This window comes from Rhincodon typus, chromosome 38 (assembly GCF_021869965.1).
Source record: "Rhincodon typus isolate 14 chromosome 38, sRhiTyp1.1, whole genome shotgun sequence".
Taxonomy (NCBI): domain Eukaryota; kingdom Metazoa; phylum Chordata; class Chondrichthyes; order Orectolobiformes; family Rhincodontidae; genus Rhincodon; species Rhincodon typus.
In genome coordinates, this window is record NC_063369.1 from 4,345,609 (window position 1) to 4,367,731 (window position 22,123).

Here is a 22,123-nt window from a genome sequence, read left to right on the forward strand (position 1 = left end):
ATCTGATTGAAGTGTTTGAAAAGATTGTAAATATTATGTTCATTGCATTGTTAAGATTAAGAATAAACAGGTAGTGGATATTGATTGAATAAGTGTCTTATTAAGTGTCTTATTAAAATCTATCGGAAAACCTATAGATTTTAATCCTATTTCCCAACACTTGACACGCACCCTTGATTTCTATGGCATTTCAAGTGCTCAACTAAATACTTCTTAAATGTTTTGAATGTTCCTGCCTCTACACCTTTACATGCTGGGTGTTCTAAACTCCTGTCACTCTCTGGATGCAAAAGTTCTACCTTAAATCCCCGTTCAAACCTTCTGCCCTTTACCTTAAATCTATGCCCCCCCCCGCCCGGTTATTGATCTCTCTGCTAAGAAAAGAGTCTCCCTACCTATCCTTTCCATGCCCATCTTAATTTGATACATCTCAATCAGGTCCCCCACGCAACCTTCTCTGCTCTAAAGACAATAATGCCAGTCTATCTAGTCTCTTTCCAACACTGAATCGCTCCAGACCAGGCAACATCCTAGTAACCTCCCCTACACCCTCTCCAGTACAATCACATCCTCCCTAGTGACCAGAACTGCAGATGGTCTATGCCTTCCTAACCACCTTATCTACTTGTGCAGATCTAGTAAGAACTGCAGATGCTGGAGTCTGAGATAACAAGGTGTAGAGCTGGATGAACACAGCAGGCCAAGCAGCATCAGAGGAGCAGGAAAGCTGATGTTTCGGGCCTAGACCCTTCTTGTTATCTCACCTTATCTACTTGTCCTGTTGTCTGTCACCACCACTTTTAGGGGTATACACTGCTCCTGTGTCATGTTCAATTGAATTTTTTTTTCCGAACCTTTCCCATTCACCTTCCATTTTATCTATTGACAGACTTGTCTGGCTCACTGCAGACTGTCTTATTGCATTGAATTTGCTCTGATCTAAATTGAGAATTTTAGACGCTATTTGTATTTTTCCTCTTTCAACCATCACATTGTATCTATTCACATTAGCATTACTTTAGATAAATATCCACATGGTGTATTTAACTAAATTTGGCTTGTTATTAGTTGCTGAGACTTAGAAAGCAAAGCTTTTGGTGGTTTAAGCTTCTAGTTTACAGAAAACGATCTCAGACGCACTCAGGAAATTTACATCTTTTCTAACATGTACTTGTTCCTATAAAAATGCAAGTTAAAATTCCCCACGTAAATCACCTTGCATTTGCTTTACGAATACCTTATCACTGCATTTATGCATTCTGCCATTTTATCGCTGCTACCAATTAGTGGTGTTGGGGGAGCGGGTGTGGCGTGGAGGGTCATACAGACCTCTCACAACAAACTGAAGTACTTTTGTCCTTCTTGATCCAATTTCTAAAATCTCCACTGTCTCCTTAGACATCCCGAGACCAACAGCCATTAACTGAACTCTGATGGACTTTGTCTTCATTTTACATTTTTTTAATGATTGTGTATGACTTCTGTCATTGATGTAGGCACCGTGGTGGGGCGACGTATAAACATTTCTCTGTATTTTTCATTTAAAAGTACACATGACAATAAATTTCTATTCTATTCTATTCAATTCTATTGTATTCTATTCTATTATTAATGAAGTGACTCCATTCTTCATTACCAAAGCCTTAGGAAGGATATATTCACTTTGGAAGGAGTAAACAGATTGTTCAGAACTTTTCTAATGCAGTGTAGATGGACTGGAAACTTTTACTCTGCGTTTCTCTCCATAGATGCTGCCAGACCTGCTGAGTTTTTCTAACAATTTCTGTTTTCTGCTAAGCAAATTAGGCTTGCTTTCTGTAGAATTTAGAAAGTTGTACTGTCATTTGGTCAAAGTCTACAAGATATTAGACACGGAAAGATATTACCCCGGAAAGACAGGGGTCAATAAAGATAAACTGTTTCCACTTGGGGATTCTGGAACAAGGGGGTTTAGTCTGAGAATTAGGGGCACACCATTCAGGAGAAATGTTATGAAGCACTTCTATATGTAAAGGGTGGGAGAGGTTTGGAACTCTCTTCCACAAACGGCAGTGGATGCTGGATCAGTTGATAAATTTAAATTTAGATTATGTTTTTGTTCAGCAAAGTTATAAAAGGATGTAGGGCAAAGACAGGTGTATGGAGTTTGGCTACAGACCAGCCATGAGCTCATTGAATGGCAGAACGAGATCAAGGGGCTGAATGGCCTATTCCTGTTCCCATGTTCTTCTTCCCCTTGTGTACCCTCCATCATTTCTGTTGCTTTCCTGGGGAATTAATATCTGGGTATATTTAGGTCTCAGACCTGACTACCTTGCAGCCATGTCACCATAACTCCTAATGTGCCATACCACCAAGTTTAAATCTGCTATTCATTCAAATGATTTTTTCATACTGTCTCTCCCCCACTTATTCTCTCTCTTCCTACCTCACTGATTCTCCCTCCCTCACTCTGTACCCTCCTCTCTTACTCTATTCTTCCCTCTCTCTAATCTCCTGTTTCTCATTATCATTCTCCCTCTCTCACTCTGTTTCTCCCTCTCTCACTCTGTTTCTCCCTCTCTCACTCTGTTTCTCCCTCTCTCACTCTATTGTTTCGCCTTTTGTTCCATTTCTCCTTCTCTTGAATTCAATGGTTAAAACATAGAAACGTAGGAGATAGGAACAAGAGTAGGTCCCTCGAGCTTGCTTCACCATTCAATATTATAATGGCTGATCATCGAACTCAATACCCTAATCCCACCCTCCCCGCATATCCCTCAATCTCTTTAGCCATGAGAGCTATGTCTACTTCCTTCTTGAAAACACAATGTTTTAACCTCGACCACTTTCTGAATTTCTCAGGCTCACCACTCTCTCGGTGAAGACATTTCTCCTCATGTCAGTCCTAAAAGCTTTACCCCTTATCCTTAAATTATGACCCTGGTTCTGGACATCCCGACCACTGGGAAGATCCTTCCTGTATTTAACCTGTTTAAATCCTGTTAGAATTTGATAGGTTTCTATGAGATCTCCCTTCATTCTTCTAAACTCTAGTGAATACAATCCTCACTGACTCAATCTCTCCTTATGTATTGGCCCTGCCCTCCTAGCAATCAATTTGGTAAACCCTTGCTGCATTCCCTCTATAGCAAGAACATCCTTCCTTAGATAAGGAGACCAAATCTTGCACACAATATTCTAGGTGTGGCCTTACCGAGGCCCTGTACAACTGTAGCTAGACACCCCTACTCCTGTACTTGAATCCTCTTGCTATGAAGGACCACATAGCTTTTGCCTTCTGTACTGCCTACTGCATTTATTTGCAGTGACTGGTGCATGAGGACACCCAGATCTCACTGACCACTCCCCTCTGTCCATTTACAGTCATTTAAACACTAATCTGCCTTCCTATTTTTGTTACCAAAGTGATAGTCTCACGTTTATTCACATTACATTGGATCTGCCGTGCATTGGCCTACTCACTCAGCCTGTCCAAATCTCTGCATCCCCCTCACAGCTCACCCATCCAGCCAGCTTTGTGTCATCTGCAAATTTTGAGAGATAAAGTTCTAACAGGGCTGGACAGACGAGATGCAGAGAGGATGTGTCCTTTGGTTGGAAAGTTGAGACCCGGGGGTCACAGTCTCAGGATGAGGGGGTAGGCCACTTAGGGCTGAAAGGACGAAAGATTTCTTCGCTCAGAGGGTGACAAACCTATGGAATTCGCGACCACAGAAGGAGGCTGGGTATATTCAAGAAAGACACAGATCAATTTGAAAGGCGTCAAGGGGTATACTGTGAAAGCAGGGATATGGAGTTGAGCTCGAGAGTCAGCCATGTCCCTGTTGAATGGTGGAGTGGGCTCAAGAGCTTGAGTGGCCTGCTCCTCGCTCCTCTCACTCTGTTCCTATGCCTCTCACTCTTTCTCCCTCTCTCTGTTAGCAGCATCATAGTCATTGGAATCAAAGAGTTGAGAAACAGACCATTATTGACTATTGCCCTTTGTAAGCCTACTGCACTAATCTGGATCTGGGTTGGGCAGCACTTCCTCATTTTTTGGGTGTTTGGTTTAAAATATTTGGCAGACACAGTTGCCGCAATAAATAATTGAGGGTGAGTGCATGAGCAAGTTGTAGGGAGCTCCCACTTCCTTATATTAGTTAGCTTTGGAATTCCCTGTGTGAACAAGGACAGGATGTCACCCATTAAGAATCCAGCAATACCTGTAAAATGTGAGCAGGTACTAACTTTAGCTGGTTAGCCAGGAATCGGGAGGATAGGTAGAGTGACCGACATTGAGGAAATCCATGTAGATAATGTTAACACAACTCACTGTGGGAGGGAAAACCCAGCGGGCTTGGGTGGAATGAGTTTACACTCAGTTCAATATGACACTGTACTGCCTTCGATGGTGAGTAACGTTGGGCAGGTTATCAGACCAGCATTGAATCATAGAACCCCTACCGTGTGGAAACTGGCCCTTCAAACCAACAAGTCCACAGCGACCCTTGGAGCATCCCACCCAGACCCATCCCCTTATTACCCACCTCATCTACACATCCCTGAACACTATGGGGCAATTTAGCACAGCCAATCCACCCTAACCTGCACATCTTTGGACTGTGGGAGGAAACCGGAGGAAACCACGCAGACACGGGGAGAATGTGCAAACTCCACACAGACAGTCGCCCAGAGGGTGGGATCGAACCCGGGTCCCTGGCGCTGTGAGGCAGCAGTGCTAACCACTGAGCCACCGTGCCACCCAATTAATCCCAGTGGCCTCTGTTTCTCCACATGTGGTTTATTCAAAGTTGCCTGTGCTGGTTTGAACCGCCTGATTCTGTGGCCTCTCAGCCTGGTGGAGTGCGACGAGGTCAGTCTGGTGTTAATAGGGTCATGGGGGCTAATGCGATCACCATTCTCCCTCCTCTGTAACAAATCCAGGCAATCACTGGCAATGGTTTCTCACCCAGCCACTCAGACCCCCCTTGACAGTCAGTCTGGAACGGTTCACCAAGTCTTCAGTTTCGAAACTCTCCTCCTTGTTTTCAAAATCCTCCATGGCCTCCTTCTCTCACATTGAGTTATAGAGTCATAGAGGTGTACAGCACAGAAACAGACCCTTCAGTCCGACTTGTCCATACCAACCAGGTATCCTAAATTAATCTAGTCCCATTTGCCAGCATTTGGCCCATATCCCTCTATTCATGCACCCATCTAGATGCCTCTTAAATGTTGTAATTGTACCAGCCTCCACCACTTCCTCTGGCAGCTCATTCCATGCACACACCACCCTCTGCGTGAAAACATTACCCCTTAGGTCCCTTTTAAATCTTTCCCCTCTCACCTTAAACCTTTGCCCTCTAGTTTTGGACTCCCCTAACCTGGGAAAAACACTTTGACTGTTCACCCTATTCATGACCCCAAGTGCATTACCTCTCGCTTTTCTAGACCGAACTCCTTTCGCCACTACCCTGTCCGCTGACCAATCTGGTGATATCCTCCTGCTTTTTATAGCTATTCTTGTCACTATTTACCAACCTACCCAATTTTTATATCACCCACAAATGTCTTGATTAACCTCGCTACATTTAAGTCCAAATCATTAATGTAAACCACAAACAACAAGGGCCCCAGCACCGAGCCCTGTGGAACCCATTGGAAAGTCTTCCAGTCAAAGAACACCCCTCTGTGATCTGCCTCTCCTTCCTGCCTCTTGGCCAAATTTAGTTCCAACATGACTCTTTACTTCAGATCCCATGGTCTTGACCAGTCTGCCATGAGTGACTTTATCAAAAGCTTTGTGAAATTCCATGTAGACCACATCAATGGTACTTCCCTTCATCAAAACATCCTTAAAATATTCAATCAAATTTGTCAAACATTACCTTCCTTGAACAAATCCGTGCTGACTATCCTGGATTAGCCCATCTATCTCCAAGTGCAGACACATTCCATCCCTTAGAATTCTTCCCAGTAACTTACCTCCTACTGAGGTTAGATTGGCTGGCCTGTAGTTGCCTGGTCTATCCTTTGTCCTTTTGGGCAATATTCACATACTCCTGTCCTCTGTTACCGTACTCAAGGCTAGAGAGCATCTGAAAAATACCATCAGGGCCTCAAATATCTCCCTCACCTCCTTCAATAGCCTGGATTATGTCATGTCTGGGCCTGCTGACCCCCCTAGTTCTCCTCTCTCTCTCTCTCACTCTGGCAATTTTTTCTAATAATATTTCACAGTCCTCTAGCCTGTGTCTTCATCTTTCTTTTCCAATGTGTACAAAGCATTTGTTGAGGGTTGTGTCCACATCTTCTGGGTCTACACACAGATTTCCTCCATGATCACCATTCATGGGCTGGTTCTATCTTCTGCCAGATGTGCAGAATGGGCTCCTTCCATAGACACATAGAAAGTAGAGAGCAGGAGTAGGCCATTCAGCCCTTCAAGGCTGCCCTGCCATTCAATATAATCATTCAACTCAGTCCCCGGTTCCCAATTTTGCCCCATACTCTTTGATGCCTTTAGTCCCAAGAACTGTATCTAACTCTTTCTTGAAAGCATTCAATGTTTTGGCCTCAAATATTTTCTATGGCAGTGAATTCCACAGGCTCACTACTCCCTGGGTGAAGATATTTCTCCTCATTTCAGTCCTAAATGGCCTACCTCATACCCTTAGTCTGTGACCCCAAGTTCAGGACACCCCGGTCAGCAGAAACATCCTTCCTACATTTAGACTAGTCCTGTTAGAATTTTATAGGTTTCTATGAGATTTCACTCTCATTATCCTAAACTCCAGTGACCAATCCAGTCTTGCTTCATACATCAATCCTGCCATTCCAGGAATCAGTCCGATAAACATTTATTATACTCCATCCATCGCCAGAACATCCTTCCTCAGATAAGGTGACCAAACTGTACAAAGACTCCAAGTGTGGTTATACTAAGGCCCTGTACCATTGTAGCTAGACATCCCTGTTCCTGTACTCGAATCCTCTCACTATGAAGGCCAACATCCTATTTACCTCCTTCACCACTTGCTGCACCTACATGCTTAAGGGCGACTGGTGTACAAGGACACCCAGGTCTTGTTGCACGTCCCCTGTTTCCAATCTATTGCCACTCAGATAATTATCTACCTTCCTGTTTTTGCTACCAAAGTGGATAACCTCACATTTATTCACATTATACTGCATTTGCCCACTCACCGTTGCACCGAAGCATCTCTGCAACCTCCTCACAGTTCACCCTCCCACCCTTGTGTCGTCTGCAAACCTGGAGCTTTTACATTTGATTCCTTCATCAAAATGATTCATATGTGTTGTGAATAGCTGGGGTCCAAGCACTGATCCCTACAATACCCCACTAGTTGCTGCATGCCACTCAGAACAAGGCCTGTTTATTTGTACGTACCATTCTTATAACCAGATTCGTGGCTGATCATTCATTTCCTTCTTTCTGTTGTAAACTCCTGTTCTAATTAATACTTGTTTGAGGTTTGATTTAGTAACTCAGCTTCTCAGCCCTTGTTCCTGCTATTAGTCAGCCTCCTACCCCTCTCCATTCCTTTCTTTTCACAGTTGTGTCTGTTTTTCATTTGTGAATAATGCTTCTTTATTCTGAGGACAGCTGCCACTGTACCCACTGTTCCCTTGCCCGCTAGTGCGGGGAGTTTCTCCCTGCGCAAGGGAGATGCTAGTGCCCCTTCCCAAGGTCTATCAGTAAACAGCAGACCCATGTGACTTCCCAATGTCGTGCTTCATGGTCCAATATTACAACCAGAGTCAGAAAAATCAAGTCCTCCAGTTTTGAAAGACCTGACTGCCTTCAAACCCAAGACAGAAGGAGCAAGATGTGTCTTCATACAGGCCTAAGTCTGGGACCAGGAGGGTAAAACTGGAAATAGGGGTCAAAGACAAATTTAGGACTGTTGTTCTTCAAGAAGGAGTTAGATATGTTTCTTAGGGCTAAAAAGATCCAGGTAGAGAGTGGGAACAGAGTATTGAGTTGGATGATCAAATGTGGTCACATTGAATGTTGGAGCTGTCTCAAAGATTCCACACCGACCTTCAGAGCAACCAACCCATCCACCCACAACCCCCACATCCCTGAACACTATGGCAATTTAGCATGGCAAATCGACCTATCCTGCACATCTTTGGACTGTGGGAGGAAACCGGAGCACCCGGAGGAAACCCACGCAGACACAGGGAGTTACCCAAGGGTGGAATCAAGCCCAGGTCGTTGGTGCTGTGAGGCAGCAGTGCTAACCACTGAGCCACCGTGCCGCCCATATAGATCAGATCTATGCTCTGCAGTCTTCCCACATCCAGTTGTCAATGGTGCTCAAAAATAAAGTCACAAGAGGAGAAGGTGGATCCCCAAAAAGCCCCTTCTTCAATGATGAGAAAGCCCAGCAGATCAGTGCAAAAGAAAAGATTGAAACATTTGCAACAATCTTCTTCCAGAAGTGTTCAGCGGACAATCCATCTCAGCCTTAGCCAGAAATCCAGCACAGTTACAACCCTGGCACCTACCCAGTTTTGTGGAAAATTATGCAGGTACACCCTCCTGCTGCTATTTTAAATACTTCTCACACATAAAGGAAAAATATAACGAGTAATCCTTTAAATCACAGCAATATATAGGATGAAAGGGAAAAGAAATCTTGAAAAGGAATGGAGGGTTTGAGATATAAAAATAGGCTGGATAGGTTTGGGCTTTTTTCACTGGAGCGTAGGAGTTTGAGGGGTGACCTTATTGAGGTTTATAAAATTGTGAGGGACATAGATAAGATGAATGAGATGGGTCTTTTCCCCGTGATGGGGGAGTTCAAAACTATTTTTAAGGTGAGAGGAGAAAGATTTAAAAAGAACATGAGGGGCAACTTTTTTACACAGATTGGTTCGTGTGTGGAATGAGCGTCTGGAGGAAGTGTTGGATGTGGGTACTGTTATGATATTTAAAAGATACTTGGATAAGTACTTCAATAGGAAAGGTTTGGAGGGATATGGGCCAAGCAGATGGTCTAGTTTAGCTTAGGGACATGTTTGAAGTGGACTGGTTGGACTGAAGGGTTTGTTTCTGTGTCGTATGACTCCATGTCTGTACGACTTTACTTAAATGCATTTACTATTCAGGAAAACATAAATAAATTAACTGTGCAAATAGAGGTTGATGAGTATGATCTTATAGCCATTAAACAAACATTGTTACAAAAAGATCAACGCTTGAAACTAAATGTCCAGGGGCATGTGACTTTTCAAAAGAAAGGTAGGAAGGAAGATGAAGGGGCAGCTTTGTTAGGATGGTGCAGAATAAATACGATGGCAAGAAATGATTTCAGTTTGGATGATCTAAAATCCTTATGGATGGAGGTAAGAAATAGCAAGGGGAGGGAAGAAGACATTGCTTAGAGTAATCTGTAGGCCCCCTACAGCAGTATACTGTAAGTCAGAGAATAAATCAAGAGATAATGAGGGGATGTTTAAAAGGTATCAATTAATCACTGATGTCTTTAACCTTTGTGTAGATTGGCAGAGGTAGCTGTGGTGAAGAATTCATAGAATGCATTCATGACAGTTTAATGGAACAACGTATTGTGGATCCAATCAGGCTGTTTTGGAACTGGTAATGAGTAATGAACCAGGATCTGAGTGAAAGATCCATTAGGGAATAGTGACTATAACGTGGTAGAATTTAACATGCAGTTTCAGTGGGAGAAACTTGACTCTGAGGCAACTTACAAAGGAATGAGAGCTCAATTGGCTGGAGTGGACCGAGGAAGGAGTTTAGCAGAAGGGACATTTGATAAACAATGGTAGAACTTTAAGAAAATAGTTCATTACACTCAACAAAGGTTCCTGGGAAGACAATAAATCCTTCATGGATAACCAAGGAAATTAAGGACAGTATCAAATTGAAAGGGAAACATACAAAGTGACAAAGATCAGCGGTAAGTTAGAGGATTGGGAAAGTTTTAAAAGCCAACAAAGCACACCAAATAAAATGGAGAAAATAAATTATGAGGGCGAACTAACGAGTAACAACAGAATTGATGGTAAAGAGGAAGAGAGTGCCCAAGGGAATGAGATTGGGGAAATAATGATGGGGAGCCAGAAATTGGTAGATGAATTGAATCAATACTTTGCATTAATCTTCATGGAAGAAGACACTGTTGGCATTCCAGAAATACTAAATAAACAAGCGACAAAAGGGAAAGAGGAAATAAGAGAAGTGCCAGGGAAATTAAAGGGGCTAAAGGCTGATAAGTTGCCCACACCAGATGGGATCCATTTTTGGGTATTAGAGAAAGTTGCTACAGAGATAATGCATGCATTGGCTGTAATTTTCCAAGAATCCTGAAATTCAGAAAAGTCCAAAAGAATTGAAAAACTGCCAAAGTAGCAACTTTATTTTAACGGGAAGGAGACAGAAAGCAGGACACTATTGTCTAGTTAGTGTAACATCTGTTATTGAAATGGTTAGACTCTATTCTAGAAGATATAATAGTAGTGTTCACCCCTCTTAGCCAGAAGGCCTGGATTCAAGCCCCACCTGCTCCAGGGATTGTAAAGTATCTGAACAGGTTGATTAGAAGCTATCTCTAATAGTAGAGCTTTTAGAAATTTCTAATACCTAAAGCAGCATCAACAAGACTTCACGAAGGAGAAAATGTGCCTGACAAATTCATTAGAATGTTTATGAGGTTGTAACAAGCAGGATTGACAAAGGGAAGCCAGTAGGTATGATGCATTTTGGATTTCCAGATGGCATTCAATAAGGTACCGCACATAAGGCTGCTTATTAAGAAAAGAGCCTGTGGTGCAGGGACTAGTATAGAGGATTGGGCAACCAACAGAAGATAGAGACCTCGAGATAAGGGGAGCATTTTCAAGATGGCAACCGATAACTCGTGCAGTGCTACTGGCAACACAATAGTGTCTTGGATGTGGAAAGTTAATGCCAAGTTTGCAGATGATCCAAAAGAAAGGTGGGAAGGCAAGTAGGGAGAATAACACAAAGAATCTGCCAAAGGGTATAGATATGTAAAGTGATAGGGCAAAAACTTGGTAGAAGGAATATAATGTCAGAAAATGTGAAGTTATCCACTTTGGCACGAACAATAGAGGAGAAAAATGTGGAAAGCTTCAGCCTAGGGGGATGCTGCATACATTTTAGTTATTCATTCACAGGTTGAGGATGTTGCTTGTTTAGTCCAGCATTTATTGCCCATCCCTAATTACCCAGGGGGCAGTTAAGAGTCAACCACATTGCTGTGGGCCTGGAGTCACATGTAGTCCAGACTGGGTAAAGATGGCAATTCCTTCCCTTGTGAACCAGCTGGTGTTTTCCTGACAATCAACAGTAGTTTGATGGTCACCATTAGGCTTCTATTTCCAGATTTTTATTGAATTCATTTTCTAACATCTGCCGCGGCAGGATTTGAACCCAGGTCCCTGGAACATTACTGGGGTCTATAGATTAATAGTCAAGCAATAATGCCACAAGGCCATCACCTCCCCTTAATAAATGTAAATCATAAATCACAAAAAGAAACTATCCTCCAAGTTCAGCTGGTAATGGGGAAGGTGAGTGGAATATTGCCTTTATTTCAAAAGGAATAGAATATAAAAATAGGGAAGTCTTGTTAAAACTGTGCACAGTACTGGTCAGACCACAGCTAGAATACTGCAAACAGACTTGGTTCCCTGATCTAAGGAAAGATATATTGACATTGGACCAGTCCAGAGACAGTTCCCCTTGCCGATATCAGTTTTGGAAGAACTTATGTAAACATTGTACCTTTCTTATGAGGAAAGGTTGAGTTGATTGAGCCTGAATTCATTGGCGTTTAGAAGAACGAGAGGATACCTTATTGAAAAATCCAAGATCCTTAGGGGTCTTGCAGAGTAGATGTAGAGAGGTCGTTTCCCCTTGTGTGAGAGCCTAGGACCAGAGGGTATAATCTCAGAGTAAGGGGTTATGCATTTAAGACAGAGATGAAGCAGTATTTTTTTCTCTCAGAGGGGAGAGAATCTGTGGAATTCTTTACCACAGAGGGCTATTGAGGCTGGGTCATTCAGTCTATTCAAGGCTGAGATAGACAGATGTGTTTAATCAGTAAGGATTTTGAAAAAAGGCAGGAAAGTGGAGGAATTAGATCAGCCATGATCTCACTGATTGGAAGAGGAGATCAAGTGGCCTACTTCTGCTCCTGTACCTTCTGGTTTTATGGCCATCTCCTGGCAAAGGTTAGCATGCTGCAGCAAAAACATCTTACATTTACATAGCACTCCCTAACCAGAGTGAAACATCTCAAAGCCCTTTGAAGGAGTGTTAACAACAACAGACACTCTAGTCATCATCTCAGTGCTGCTTCTGGTTGGACATCGAGTGTATTGGCACAGCCTCAAGTTGTGGAGTGTGTTTTTTTTTCTATTCATTTGTGGGATGTGGGCGTCGCTGGCTGGCCAGCATTTCTTGCCCATCCCTAGTTGCCCCTTGAGAAGGCGGTGGTGAATCCAGAAATTTTTATTTTTTGACCTCCCTCCATCTCTCGACTGTTTGCCTTGCACCGTGCTCAAAAAAGTGTGAAGACAAATCTGTAACGACAGATGGGATGAACTGGGGGCAGGAATTTGCATGAAGCTTTTTAACGCGAGAATGGGCTTTCTGATAATTGATCCTTCTTGTATCTGCTCCGTCTTGCTTTGCAGTTCCTTTGCCTGAAGAATATCCGGACCTTTCTAAATGCGTGCTGTGAGAAATTCAACATGAAGAAGAGCGAACTGTTCGAAGCCTTTGATCTATTCGACGTGCGCGATTTTGCCAAGGTACAGTGTTTACATTACAGTCTGAAATTTCCTTCTCTGCACTGCCTGGTTTCGAGAGGAAATGAAAACCCATGGGGAAGTCAAATTATTTATTCAACCCCTTTATTATTGAGCCACTTGTGAATATGTGTTTATTCAGTCAGTAGATACTTCCGCTGAACCATTTATAAAGGGGTCAGGCATCAGTTTGATAACTCTGAATTGTCTGACTATGGGAAGAATCAACAGCAGTTAGGTTTATCAAGTGCACTGGCTACAATCTTTCATGCCCGTTGGCAATGGGTGGGAACGTTGGCAGGATGGCAGGCAAAGGTATCTGCATGTTGACTGTGCTGGCACATCCCCAAGTTGTGGAAGGCACAAGGCAGGCCCAGAGGGCAGTGGATTTGTCTGTCACCCTCCCGTGATATTTTTGCGAGGATGGCAACTCAGCAGTGGCCCCCCTCCTCCAGCTAATGGAGTTGGCAGCTCTCGGAGATTGGGGTGGGGGAGGTGTTTAACAGGACACCGGGCAGCCTCTTCACCCCCTGCTGTGGACACAGAAATAAAACCCATGACCCCACTGTTCGTCAAGTGGAGGCTGTCCTCTACTTTCAACCTTCCCCCAACCCCCCAACCACTCCCATCCCAGCTGCAGGGCCCCAGCGCCAAAACAGTTGGTGGGAACGTCTAGAATTAAGAATTGGGGGTGCGGGGGGGCAGTGTGGGGTTTGGCTACCACCAAAGGATGCTGGGAAAGCTACCTTCATGGTAAAACATGGCTGAGCATGAGCTATGGATGTACCCCATTGTTTTGGGGAGGGGATGGGTGGTAGCAAGATTAAAGTAGGCGAGACTTTCATTAACACCCCCCCTCCCCTTCACAAACTCAGGATGTCAAAAAGTGCTTGACAGCCAATTGTTTACTTTTCTTAGCATTTAAAAAAAATAATGCGGCGGCTAGGGGCGTTTTCACTGGGTTAGTGATCCACGGGTTTTGATTCCACCAATATGGTAGATGGTGAAGTTTGTGAATTTAATGAGAAAGATAATCTGGAATAAAGAGCTGGCCCAATGTCAACGACGGTGGTAAAAACCCATCTGGTTCACTCAGGCCCTTTAGGGAAGGAAATCTACCATCTTTACCCAGTCTGGCCTACACGTGACTCCAGACCCACACCAATGGGGTTGACTCTGGAATGGGCAAATAAATGCCTGCCTAGCCTGTGGTGACATCATCTCATGAATGAATCGAAGATAAAAGGTCACTGCTATAAATGCTAGAACATAAGAAGTAGACCATTTGGCCCATCAAGCCTAGCTCACCATTCAGCAAGACCACAGCTGATCTGCTGCAGACCTTAACTCCCCTTTCATTCCAGCTCATTTTAACCCTCAATTCCCTGACATTTCAAAAATATATTTATTACCTCTTTAAATGCTTTCAGTGATCTAGCCTCCACAACTCTTGGGGGTGGAGAACTCTAGCCATTCATTGGGAGAAGAAATTCCTCCACATCTCAGTTTTAAATGCAAGTCCCCTTATTCCATAACTATGGCAGCGTCTGTGGAAAAAAAAACTGAGTTAACGCTTTGGGTCCAGCGACCCTTCCTCAGAACTTCTGAGTTAACTCTGATTTTTCTTCACTGATGTTGCCAGACCTGGTGAATTTTTCCATCCAATCCAGTTTTTGTTCCTGATTTACAGCATCTGCAGTTCTTTCAATTTTTATTCCATAACTATGTTCCCCAGTTCTCCTATAGAAAGCAAATTTGCACATAGTTAGCTCCCATAAACAGCAACGTCCAGGTAATCTGCTTTAGTGATGTTCATTGAGAGGGTGACCACTGTCTTCCATGAAATTGTAGGGTGGGATCCTTAACCTCTGACTTAGCAGGCAGCCGATCTCATGTCTCACCAGACTTTGCGGAGCCAAGTTCTAGAAAGGGCTAGAATAGAACAGACTGAAATCTCACCAGTATGAAAGAAAACGTAATCATTTTCTCACAGTCTGGGTTTTGACCAAGCCACAAGAGCTGCTCTGGTTATAAGGAAACCAGCATGCATATACAACCGGCTGAAGTCATGGATAATCAGTGAGGCAGTGATGTTGCTCAGGGGAGACACAGACCAAGAAGCCTACATGAGGTTGAGATACTGTTAGAAATAGAAAATGGAAGATTCACTTGGACTTAGATTCATGTTTATTTTTTAACCCCATATCTTCGAATCGAAGCGATCCACACTTGTGTGTGCTCCATCTCTTGTGGGTCTTTTTTGTGAACAGTGCAGAACCACAGTGAAAGCACACAGCCACTGGCAATGATGCCTGAATGAACAACTGCTGACACCAGATTAACGTCTTGCCTTTGGCGATGGAGTACACTCTGTGAGTCCATGCAGTTGTCCCTCCAAAAGACCCCTGGCCGCGTCCTCCATGGGAGCAGCCATGATGTGAACACAACTTAAGGCCATTCAGCCTCTTGAGCCTGTTTCTGCTGTTTGATAAGACTGTGTCTGATTTGTTTGTGGTCTCAAATCCCACCTACTCCTCCATACACTTTGACCTCCTTAATTATCAATCAATAACCTTTCTAACTCAGCGTTAAAAATATTCAATCATTCTGCCTCCACCACTGTCTATGGAGAAGAATTCCTCAGACTCAGACAGAGAAAAAGAAAATGTACTCATCTCTGACTTAAATGGGAGACCCCTTCATTTGCAGCTCTGCCTCCTATTTGTAGCCTGTCTCCCACAAAGGAAACGTTCTCTCAGTTTACATCGATGCCAATAGCTTCCGCATGCATTCTACATTTGGTTATTCAGTGCTTTGAAATGTCTGCTCCATGCTTCAGCTCCGCCTTCCAGCTCTTTGTTTCCTTTCCTCTGAGTCCGCGCCCAGGTGTAACAAGTCAAACACGGGGTAAGCATCACTGATGAAGAGACTCACGTAGTTGAACCCAGAATAATTGAACAGGAGGTCGGAGAGGAATCAGTGATCCTGCCCAGGTGCAGACGAGACACAAATAGAGACTCGCTGATAGCTGAAATGACTCGGTCAGTTGAATGTGCTGCCAAAATACAATGCTCAAGTCTTCCTGGATGAAGGCTGAATGGAAGAAACTGTAACATGGTGAAGTTAATTCTCTGCGAGTGGAAAATGAAAGGAATCAGCAAAAACTTCCAAAAAATACCGGCAGACTTTAATCAGATTTACGGATGTGAAAGCAAAGCTAAATTAACTGGGGCCGATCTAATATTCCCGTCTCAAATCTCCCCTTGATAAATAACATCCATGTGAGTAGGTGAGGATGCAAGGTTTAACTTGGATCTTGCTTTGCAACATAAATGCCCTTCTATTTTCTCCAACAAAAATGTGATTGGGATTCTGCAATAATGACACCCTCCCTGCTCTTCTGTAATTTGTCTCAGTATAGTTCTTTCTAATTATATAATGACACAGTCATAAAGTTGCTTTGTCTGATCTGTATCATTTCATATAAATGAGCTTTGATGAAGTAGCCTCCTTCTATCCAGCCTCTCTAATCATTCCTCATTGACAAGCTGGCTCAGATTAAGGAGCCTTTTTAATCTCTTCTGTCCACAATACCAACCCTAACATTTTGCCTTTGCAGTCTCTAGCTGCTTTGTTGTGTAGACCCTGCATCCTTGCCTCGTGCCCTTCCTTGGAACCTGATCCAGTTTTCTGATGTTGGTGAAAGCTGTGCTTCCTGATACTTCAAAAGGAGGAGGACAGCAAGTGGCTTCTCCCCCTCAAAACATTCACACCGTTCGATCGACCATTCCTCCTTCTGGTGTAGGCCAATGCCCCATAGTTGTGAGTTCAGATCCCACCATTGCAGCTGGGGAAACTTCAATTCAATGCACTAATATATCTGCAATAAAATGCTGCTCTCAATAATGGGGACTATCATCAACTAGTAGGGGGAAGATCTGGCATAGAGGTAATGTACCAGACTGGGGTGATCCAGAAGATCAGGCTGATTCTCTGGGGCATGTGGGTTCAAATCCCACCATAGTACCTAGTGAAATATGAATTCAATGGATAAATGTGGAATGTCAAATATAATGGTTTGTTGTAGAAGCTCATCTGATTTACTAATGCCCTCTTAGGGGAAGAAAATCTGGCCTATGTATCTCACAGCAATGTCAACTGCTGTTCTATGAATCTCAACTGAACAGGCTGTGTGAGTCACTCAGTTCAAATAAGGTCAAGCAACAAATGCTGGTCTTCCCAGTGAAACTCTCAGTCCTGGGAGGAATGAAATCCCTCCTGAACAACATTTTGGGAGAAATCAGCTCACTGTCATCTTCTCAATGACATCCTGAAATTACAAATCTCCTGACAATTTACATTTATTGATTATGTAATGGACCAACCAGGAAATATATTAAGAAGGTAGCCCAGACCCTGACTTTTTTCATTTTTTAAAGGCAAGTGTCAGATGCTGCATTCCAAATGCAATTCGATTGGTCAAACTACCGGATTTAAATCAAAACACACTTTACCATGCACTATAGTGAAACTACAACAAACAAGAAAGGAATTGGAATAACTTAACTCAATTGGAAAGCTTAACAGAATAATACATACAATAACTATTACTAATTACCTGTTCCAATATAGTAACATCCCATAAACAAACCCCCTTGGCAAAAAGGTAAGATCAGAAAACAGATTTTCTCACATGCAGTTCTGCAATCCAGGAGGAGAGTACATCAAAAGACAATTTGGAGAGAGATTGTAGCAGCTGGGAGAGATTCACTGTCTTCCAAACCTGCTGAGACAACTGCTGAAAGTTAATTAAAAAGCCTGCTTCTGTTAACATTGAACTCACCCACTCAGGCTGCTTCTATTGTTCCAACTTTAAAGAGGGAAAAAAACACCCCAATGTCTCTCAAATTGATTATCTTCTCATAGACTACTCAGTACCTGTGTCCCAATCTATCTCTCTCTGAAAGAAACCAGGACAAAACACAGCTCTTAAAGCCACAGTATTGTCAAAATTGCTACCCTGCTACCTTGGCATACCAAATGATATCTGTTTCAGTTAATGGCCCATTGGTTATCTCATTTAATCTATAAGATTAAAAAGAAAAAGATATGTCACTGAAGCTCTCTGTCTGCACTTGCCAGGACGAATGTAAGAGTTCCAAATTTCAAACAATTGCAACAATTTATACCACAGAAGGAAAGGAGTGCTGGTTGGATGACATTTCTACTTCAATTGACTGAGGCATCACCATGCAGAAAGCAATGTGGCTGATATAGGGACCACACGTTTCTGGGAAACCTCATTAAATAAAATGGCTGAACATATTCATTTTGCTTCTGGAGCGAGATTCTAGCCAGCCTAAATGAGCCGACACAATTTGTTCATTGGCCAATCAGGGTTGATGAATCAACCAGTCAGCATCTTTGGCTCTTGTGCTATACATGGCGGTGATTGTTTGAAATTTGGCATTCTTGTGTGAGTCCTGATGGGTAGCTTGGCAACATGCCTCTGTTTCCGGCAATGTTTCAATTCTGAGTTACCAAGCAACTGTTGGGCTATACATTGCTCTGAGGGATGTCTGTTTCTAAGGTTGCAGGGTGCTGGTTTATTAAATCATGGGGCAGTGATATAGGGACTTTTGTGTTGGACTGGCAACCAGTATGAGATTTGGAAATCAGTCAGGAGGTTTACAGGGGATTTGAGGAATAGCATTTTCACCCAGAGGGTGATGAGGGTCCGGAATGCCCTGCCTGGAAGGGTTATTGAGGTAGGAAACCCCACAAAATTTAAAAGGTACATGGATAAGCACTTGAAGTATCATAACGTTCAAGGCTCTGGGCCTAGTGTGGGAAAGTGGGATGAATATAGGTAGTAGTATAATGTTGGCAGTACAGACTTGATGGGCTGAAGGGCCTCTCCTGGTTTGTCTGTTTCTATAATTTATCTGGGTTCCCTGTGTCTGAACCAGAAGAAGTCACTGTGAAAGTATGTAATTAAAAAAACCAACTGGTTCATCAAATATCCTTCAGCCAGAGGTAGAAAGGGTAGCACAGTGGCCCACAACATCAGAGACCTGGGTTCGAGCCCACCCTCAGGCAATTGTCTGTGTGGAGTTTGCACATTCTCCCCGTGTCTGTGTGGGTATCCTCTGGGTGCTCCTGTTTCCTCCCACAGTCCAAGGATGTGCAGGTTAGGTGCATTAGAGTCATAGTGTCATACAGCACGGAAATGGACACTCGTCCATGCCAACCAGGGTTCCCAAACTAAACTAGTTCCATTTGACCATAACCCTCTAAACTTTTCCTATTCATGTGCCTGACTGAATGCTGTAACTATACCTGCACTTACCATTCCCTCAGGCAGTTAGTTCCACATACCAACCACCCTCTGTGTGAAAATGTTGCCCATAGGTCTCTTTTACATATTTCTCCTCTCAACTTAAAAATATGTCCTCTAGTTTTGAACTCCCCCCCTAAGGAAAAGACCTTTGCTATTTACCTTATCCATGTCCCTCATGATTTTATAAACCTCTATAAGGTCACCTTGCAACCTCCTATGCTCCAGTGAAAACCAGCCTACCCAGCCTCTCCTTATAACTCAAACCCTCCATTCGCGGCAACAGCATGGTAGATCTTTTCTGAGCCCTCTCCAGTTTAATAATATCCTTCCTATAGCAGGGCGACCAGACTTGAACACAGTATTCCAGAAGTGGCCTCACCAACATCCTGTATGACCTCAGTGTGGCATCTCAACTCCTATACTCAAAGGTCTGAGCAATGAAGACAAGCCTTCTCAGGGATGCGTAGGCTAGGTGGATTAGCCATGGTAAATGCAGCGTCGTGGGGACAGGGTCTGGAGTGGGATTGGGTGGTCCCTCTTCAGAGGATCAGCTCAGGCTTGATGGGCCGAATGGCCTCTGTCGGCCCAGTAACACTTTAATGTCTTTGGATAGCCCTTCCAGCCACTTCAGGGCCATCCATTTGGTTGTATCTTGATAGGCTTTGAGTGATCTAGCCTGTTGTGCCAGACCATGCCAGGCCTGAAATTCGATCAGTGAGCAGGGATCACCAGGATATTTAATCTGCTGGATCTGTGGTGATGGGGGTGAGGTCATGTGTGAATGTCTGGAATGATCTATAGCAGAGAGTTGTGGAGGCTAGGTCATCCAAAGTACTTAACGACGAAGCAGACAGCTTTCTGAAAGATCAGGAAGTGAGGGCTATGAGGAGCAGGCACAGAAGAGGAGATGAGGTCTGGGGCAGGTCAGTCGTGAACTTGTTGGATGGTGGAGCAGGATTGAGGGGCTGAATGGCCTACTCCTATTTCTTACGGGCCGAATGGTTGGCAGCCACGTCCCCAAAGACATGCTCTGTGGCAGGCTGGCTATAAGCAGAGGATCAACAGGTTGTCCACATCTACCATAAGGAAGATGTCTCTAAAGCTGCCTGGAATCCATGAGGAATATTCACCGCTGACTGGAGGGCTGGGAGGTAGGCGGTCTGGAAGGCCACAGCAAAAAACAGAGGGCTAAAGAAATGATTGGGAGGTTAAGAGGAATCGCAAAATGTTAGTTGAAGGTAGGGGTCAAAGCTGTTTACCTGTGCCAGCTGTGGAAGAAGCTATCACTCAGGCAGTGTGACCTCTCCAACAACACCTGAGTGATGGACAACCCTGGAACACAAACAGTCATCTGCTGAGTCAGCAGGATCTCATCTGGTCACCCTCACCTCCTTGGCAGAAAAGAAGTGATGGAGACACTAAGGGAAAACACTTCATTCAGTAAAGATCTAGAAACCTTTGCCCTAGAGCCTGGTGGGGAGAGGGCTCGGTTGAGAAAACGTAGAGACTTACCATCCAAAGAGAAGAGCGAGGAGGGGCACAGGGAAAGAGGCCAAGGAGCGGCACAATGGTCTTTCGGAGGGCTAACACAGACACAATGGGCCAAGTGTTCCCCCTTCAGTGCTGTTACGAGGTTGCGTTACCAGGACATGTGGGGAAGGACAACCAATGGGGTTTGCCAGCATCTCCCCTCTCCTGAAGGTCGAGAGAAAAGGGAATCCCACATTTTATTCCTCACAAGCAGAGTAGAAGCTGCAGATACGGGGAATGAGATGGTCACAGATTGTGTCTTTTCTCTGGTACCTCCATATTGTAAAAGCGAAAACTGTACTCAGTACTCCAAGCTGGAGGGGGGGCCAGCATATCCTCCAGACTTTAAAACGGAAAGTTCCAGAAATACTCAGCAGATCCAGCAGCATCTTTAGAAAGAGAGAAAGACAGATTTAACCTTTTTACAATCTTTAAAAAGGTCGCTGATCTGAGATGTTTACTCAATCTTTCTCTCTCTCTCTCTCTCTCCACAGATGCTGCCACACCTGCTGAGTATTTCCAACAATTTCTTGTTTTTGCCGCAGATCTTCTGCTTTTTAAATGTATTTGTTAACGGGACATGCGTGCTTCTGACTGGGCCCAGTGTTTATTGCCTGTCCTTGGGTTCCTTTGGAGAAGGTGGTGATGAGCTGCCTTCCTGAACCACTGCGGTCCCTGGGGTGTACAGGGGCGTGTACAGTGCTGTTAGGGAAGGAAATCTGCAGCATTCTGCTTTTTTGTTATTAAGCCACAGACATCCACTCCCTCCACCACCAACATCCAGAAGTAGCAGTGTGCACCATCTACAACACGATGCACTGCAATCCACCAAGGCTCGTTCGATGGTACCTTCCAAACCCGCAACCACTTTTTATCTAGAGGGTCAAGGGCAGTAGATAATGGGGAGCAGCACCCCCTCCAAGTTCCCCTCCAGACCGTAAACCATCCTGCCTTGGGAAATATATCACCGTTCCTTTGGTGTGACTGAGTGAAAATACAGGAATTCCTTCCCTAACAGCACTGCCCCAAGGACTGCAGTGATTCAAGAAGGCAGCTCACCACCACCATCTCCAGGGCAAGGAGGGACTGCCAATAAACACTGGCCCAGCCAGAGGGGCCCACACCCCGTGAATGAATACAAAAAGATGTCACTCCATTCAGACTGAGAGCTCTCTACATAGCAAGGCTGGGTGAAATGTTGCAAAGAGATTCCACCTTATATTTCCAGCTGCTTTTGAGTCAAGCAGTTCTCCTTGTTACCAGAATAGAGTGGGATTACGATAAAGCCCCCTCACTGGAGCTGGTGTGGGTGTTTATGGCAACTGGTTGTTCTGTTCTAACCACCAGACCTAACATGTTACTTTTGAGTTAACTCTGATAGGCTGAATGAGTGTGTGTTTTTTTTTCGGATTCGCTAGCTCTGTCAGGATGCAATTAAAT

The 22,123-nt window shown here is 43.9% G+C and overlaps 1 protein-coding gene across 1 annotated transcript in view; it reads left to right on the forward strand.

Annotated features, from left to right (window-relative positions):
* Positions 1 to 9,988: 9,988 nt before the first annotated feature.
* Positions 9,989 to 22,123, forward strand: part of LOC109910908 (proto-oncogene vav) — a 90,190-nt gene continuing 78,055 nt past the window's right edge. Inside the window, exons 1-2 of the mRNA XM_048617800.1 lie at positions 9,989 to 10,282; positions 12,700 to 12,816. Coding sequence (XP_048473757.1) covers positions 9,989 to 10,282; positions 12,700 to 12,816 — 411 coding nt within the window. The remainder of the gene's footprint in view (positions 10,283 to 12,699; positions 12,817 to 22,123) is intronic.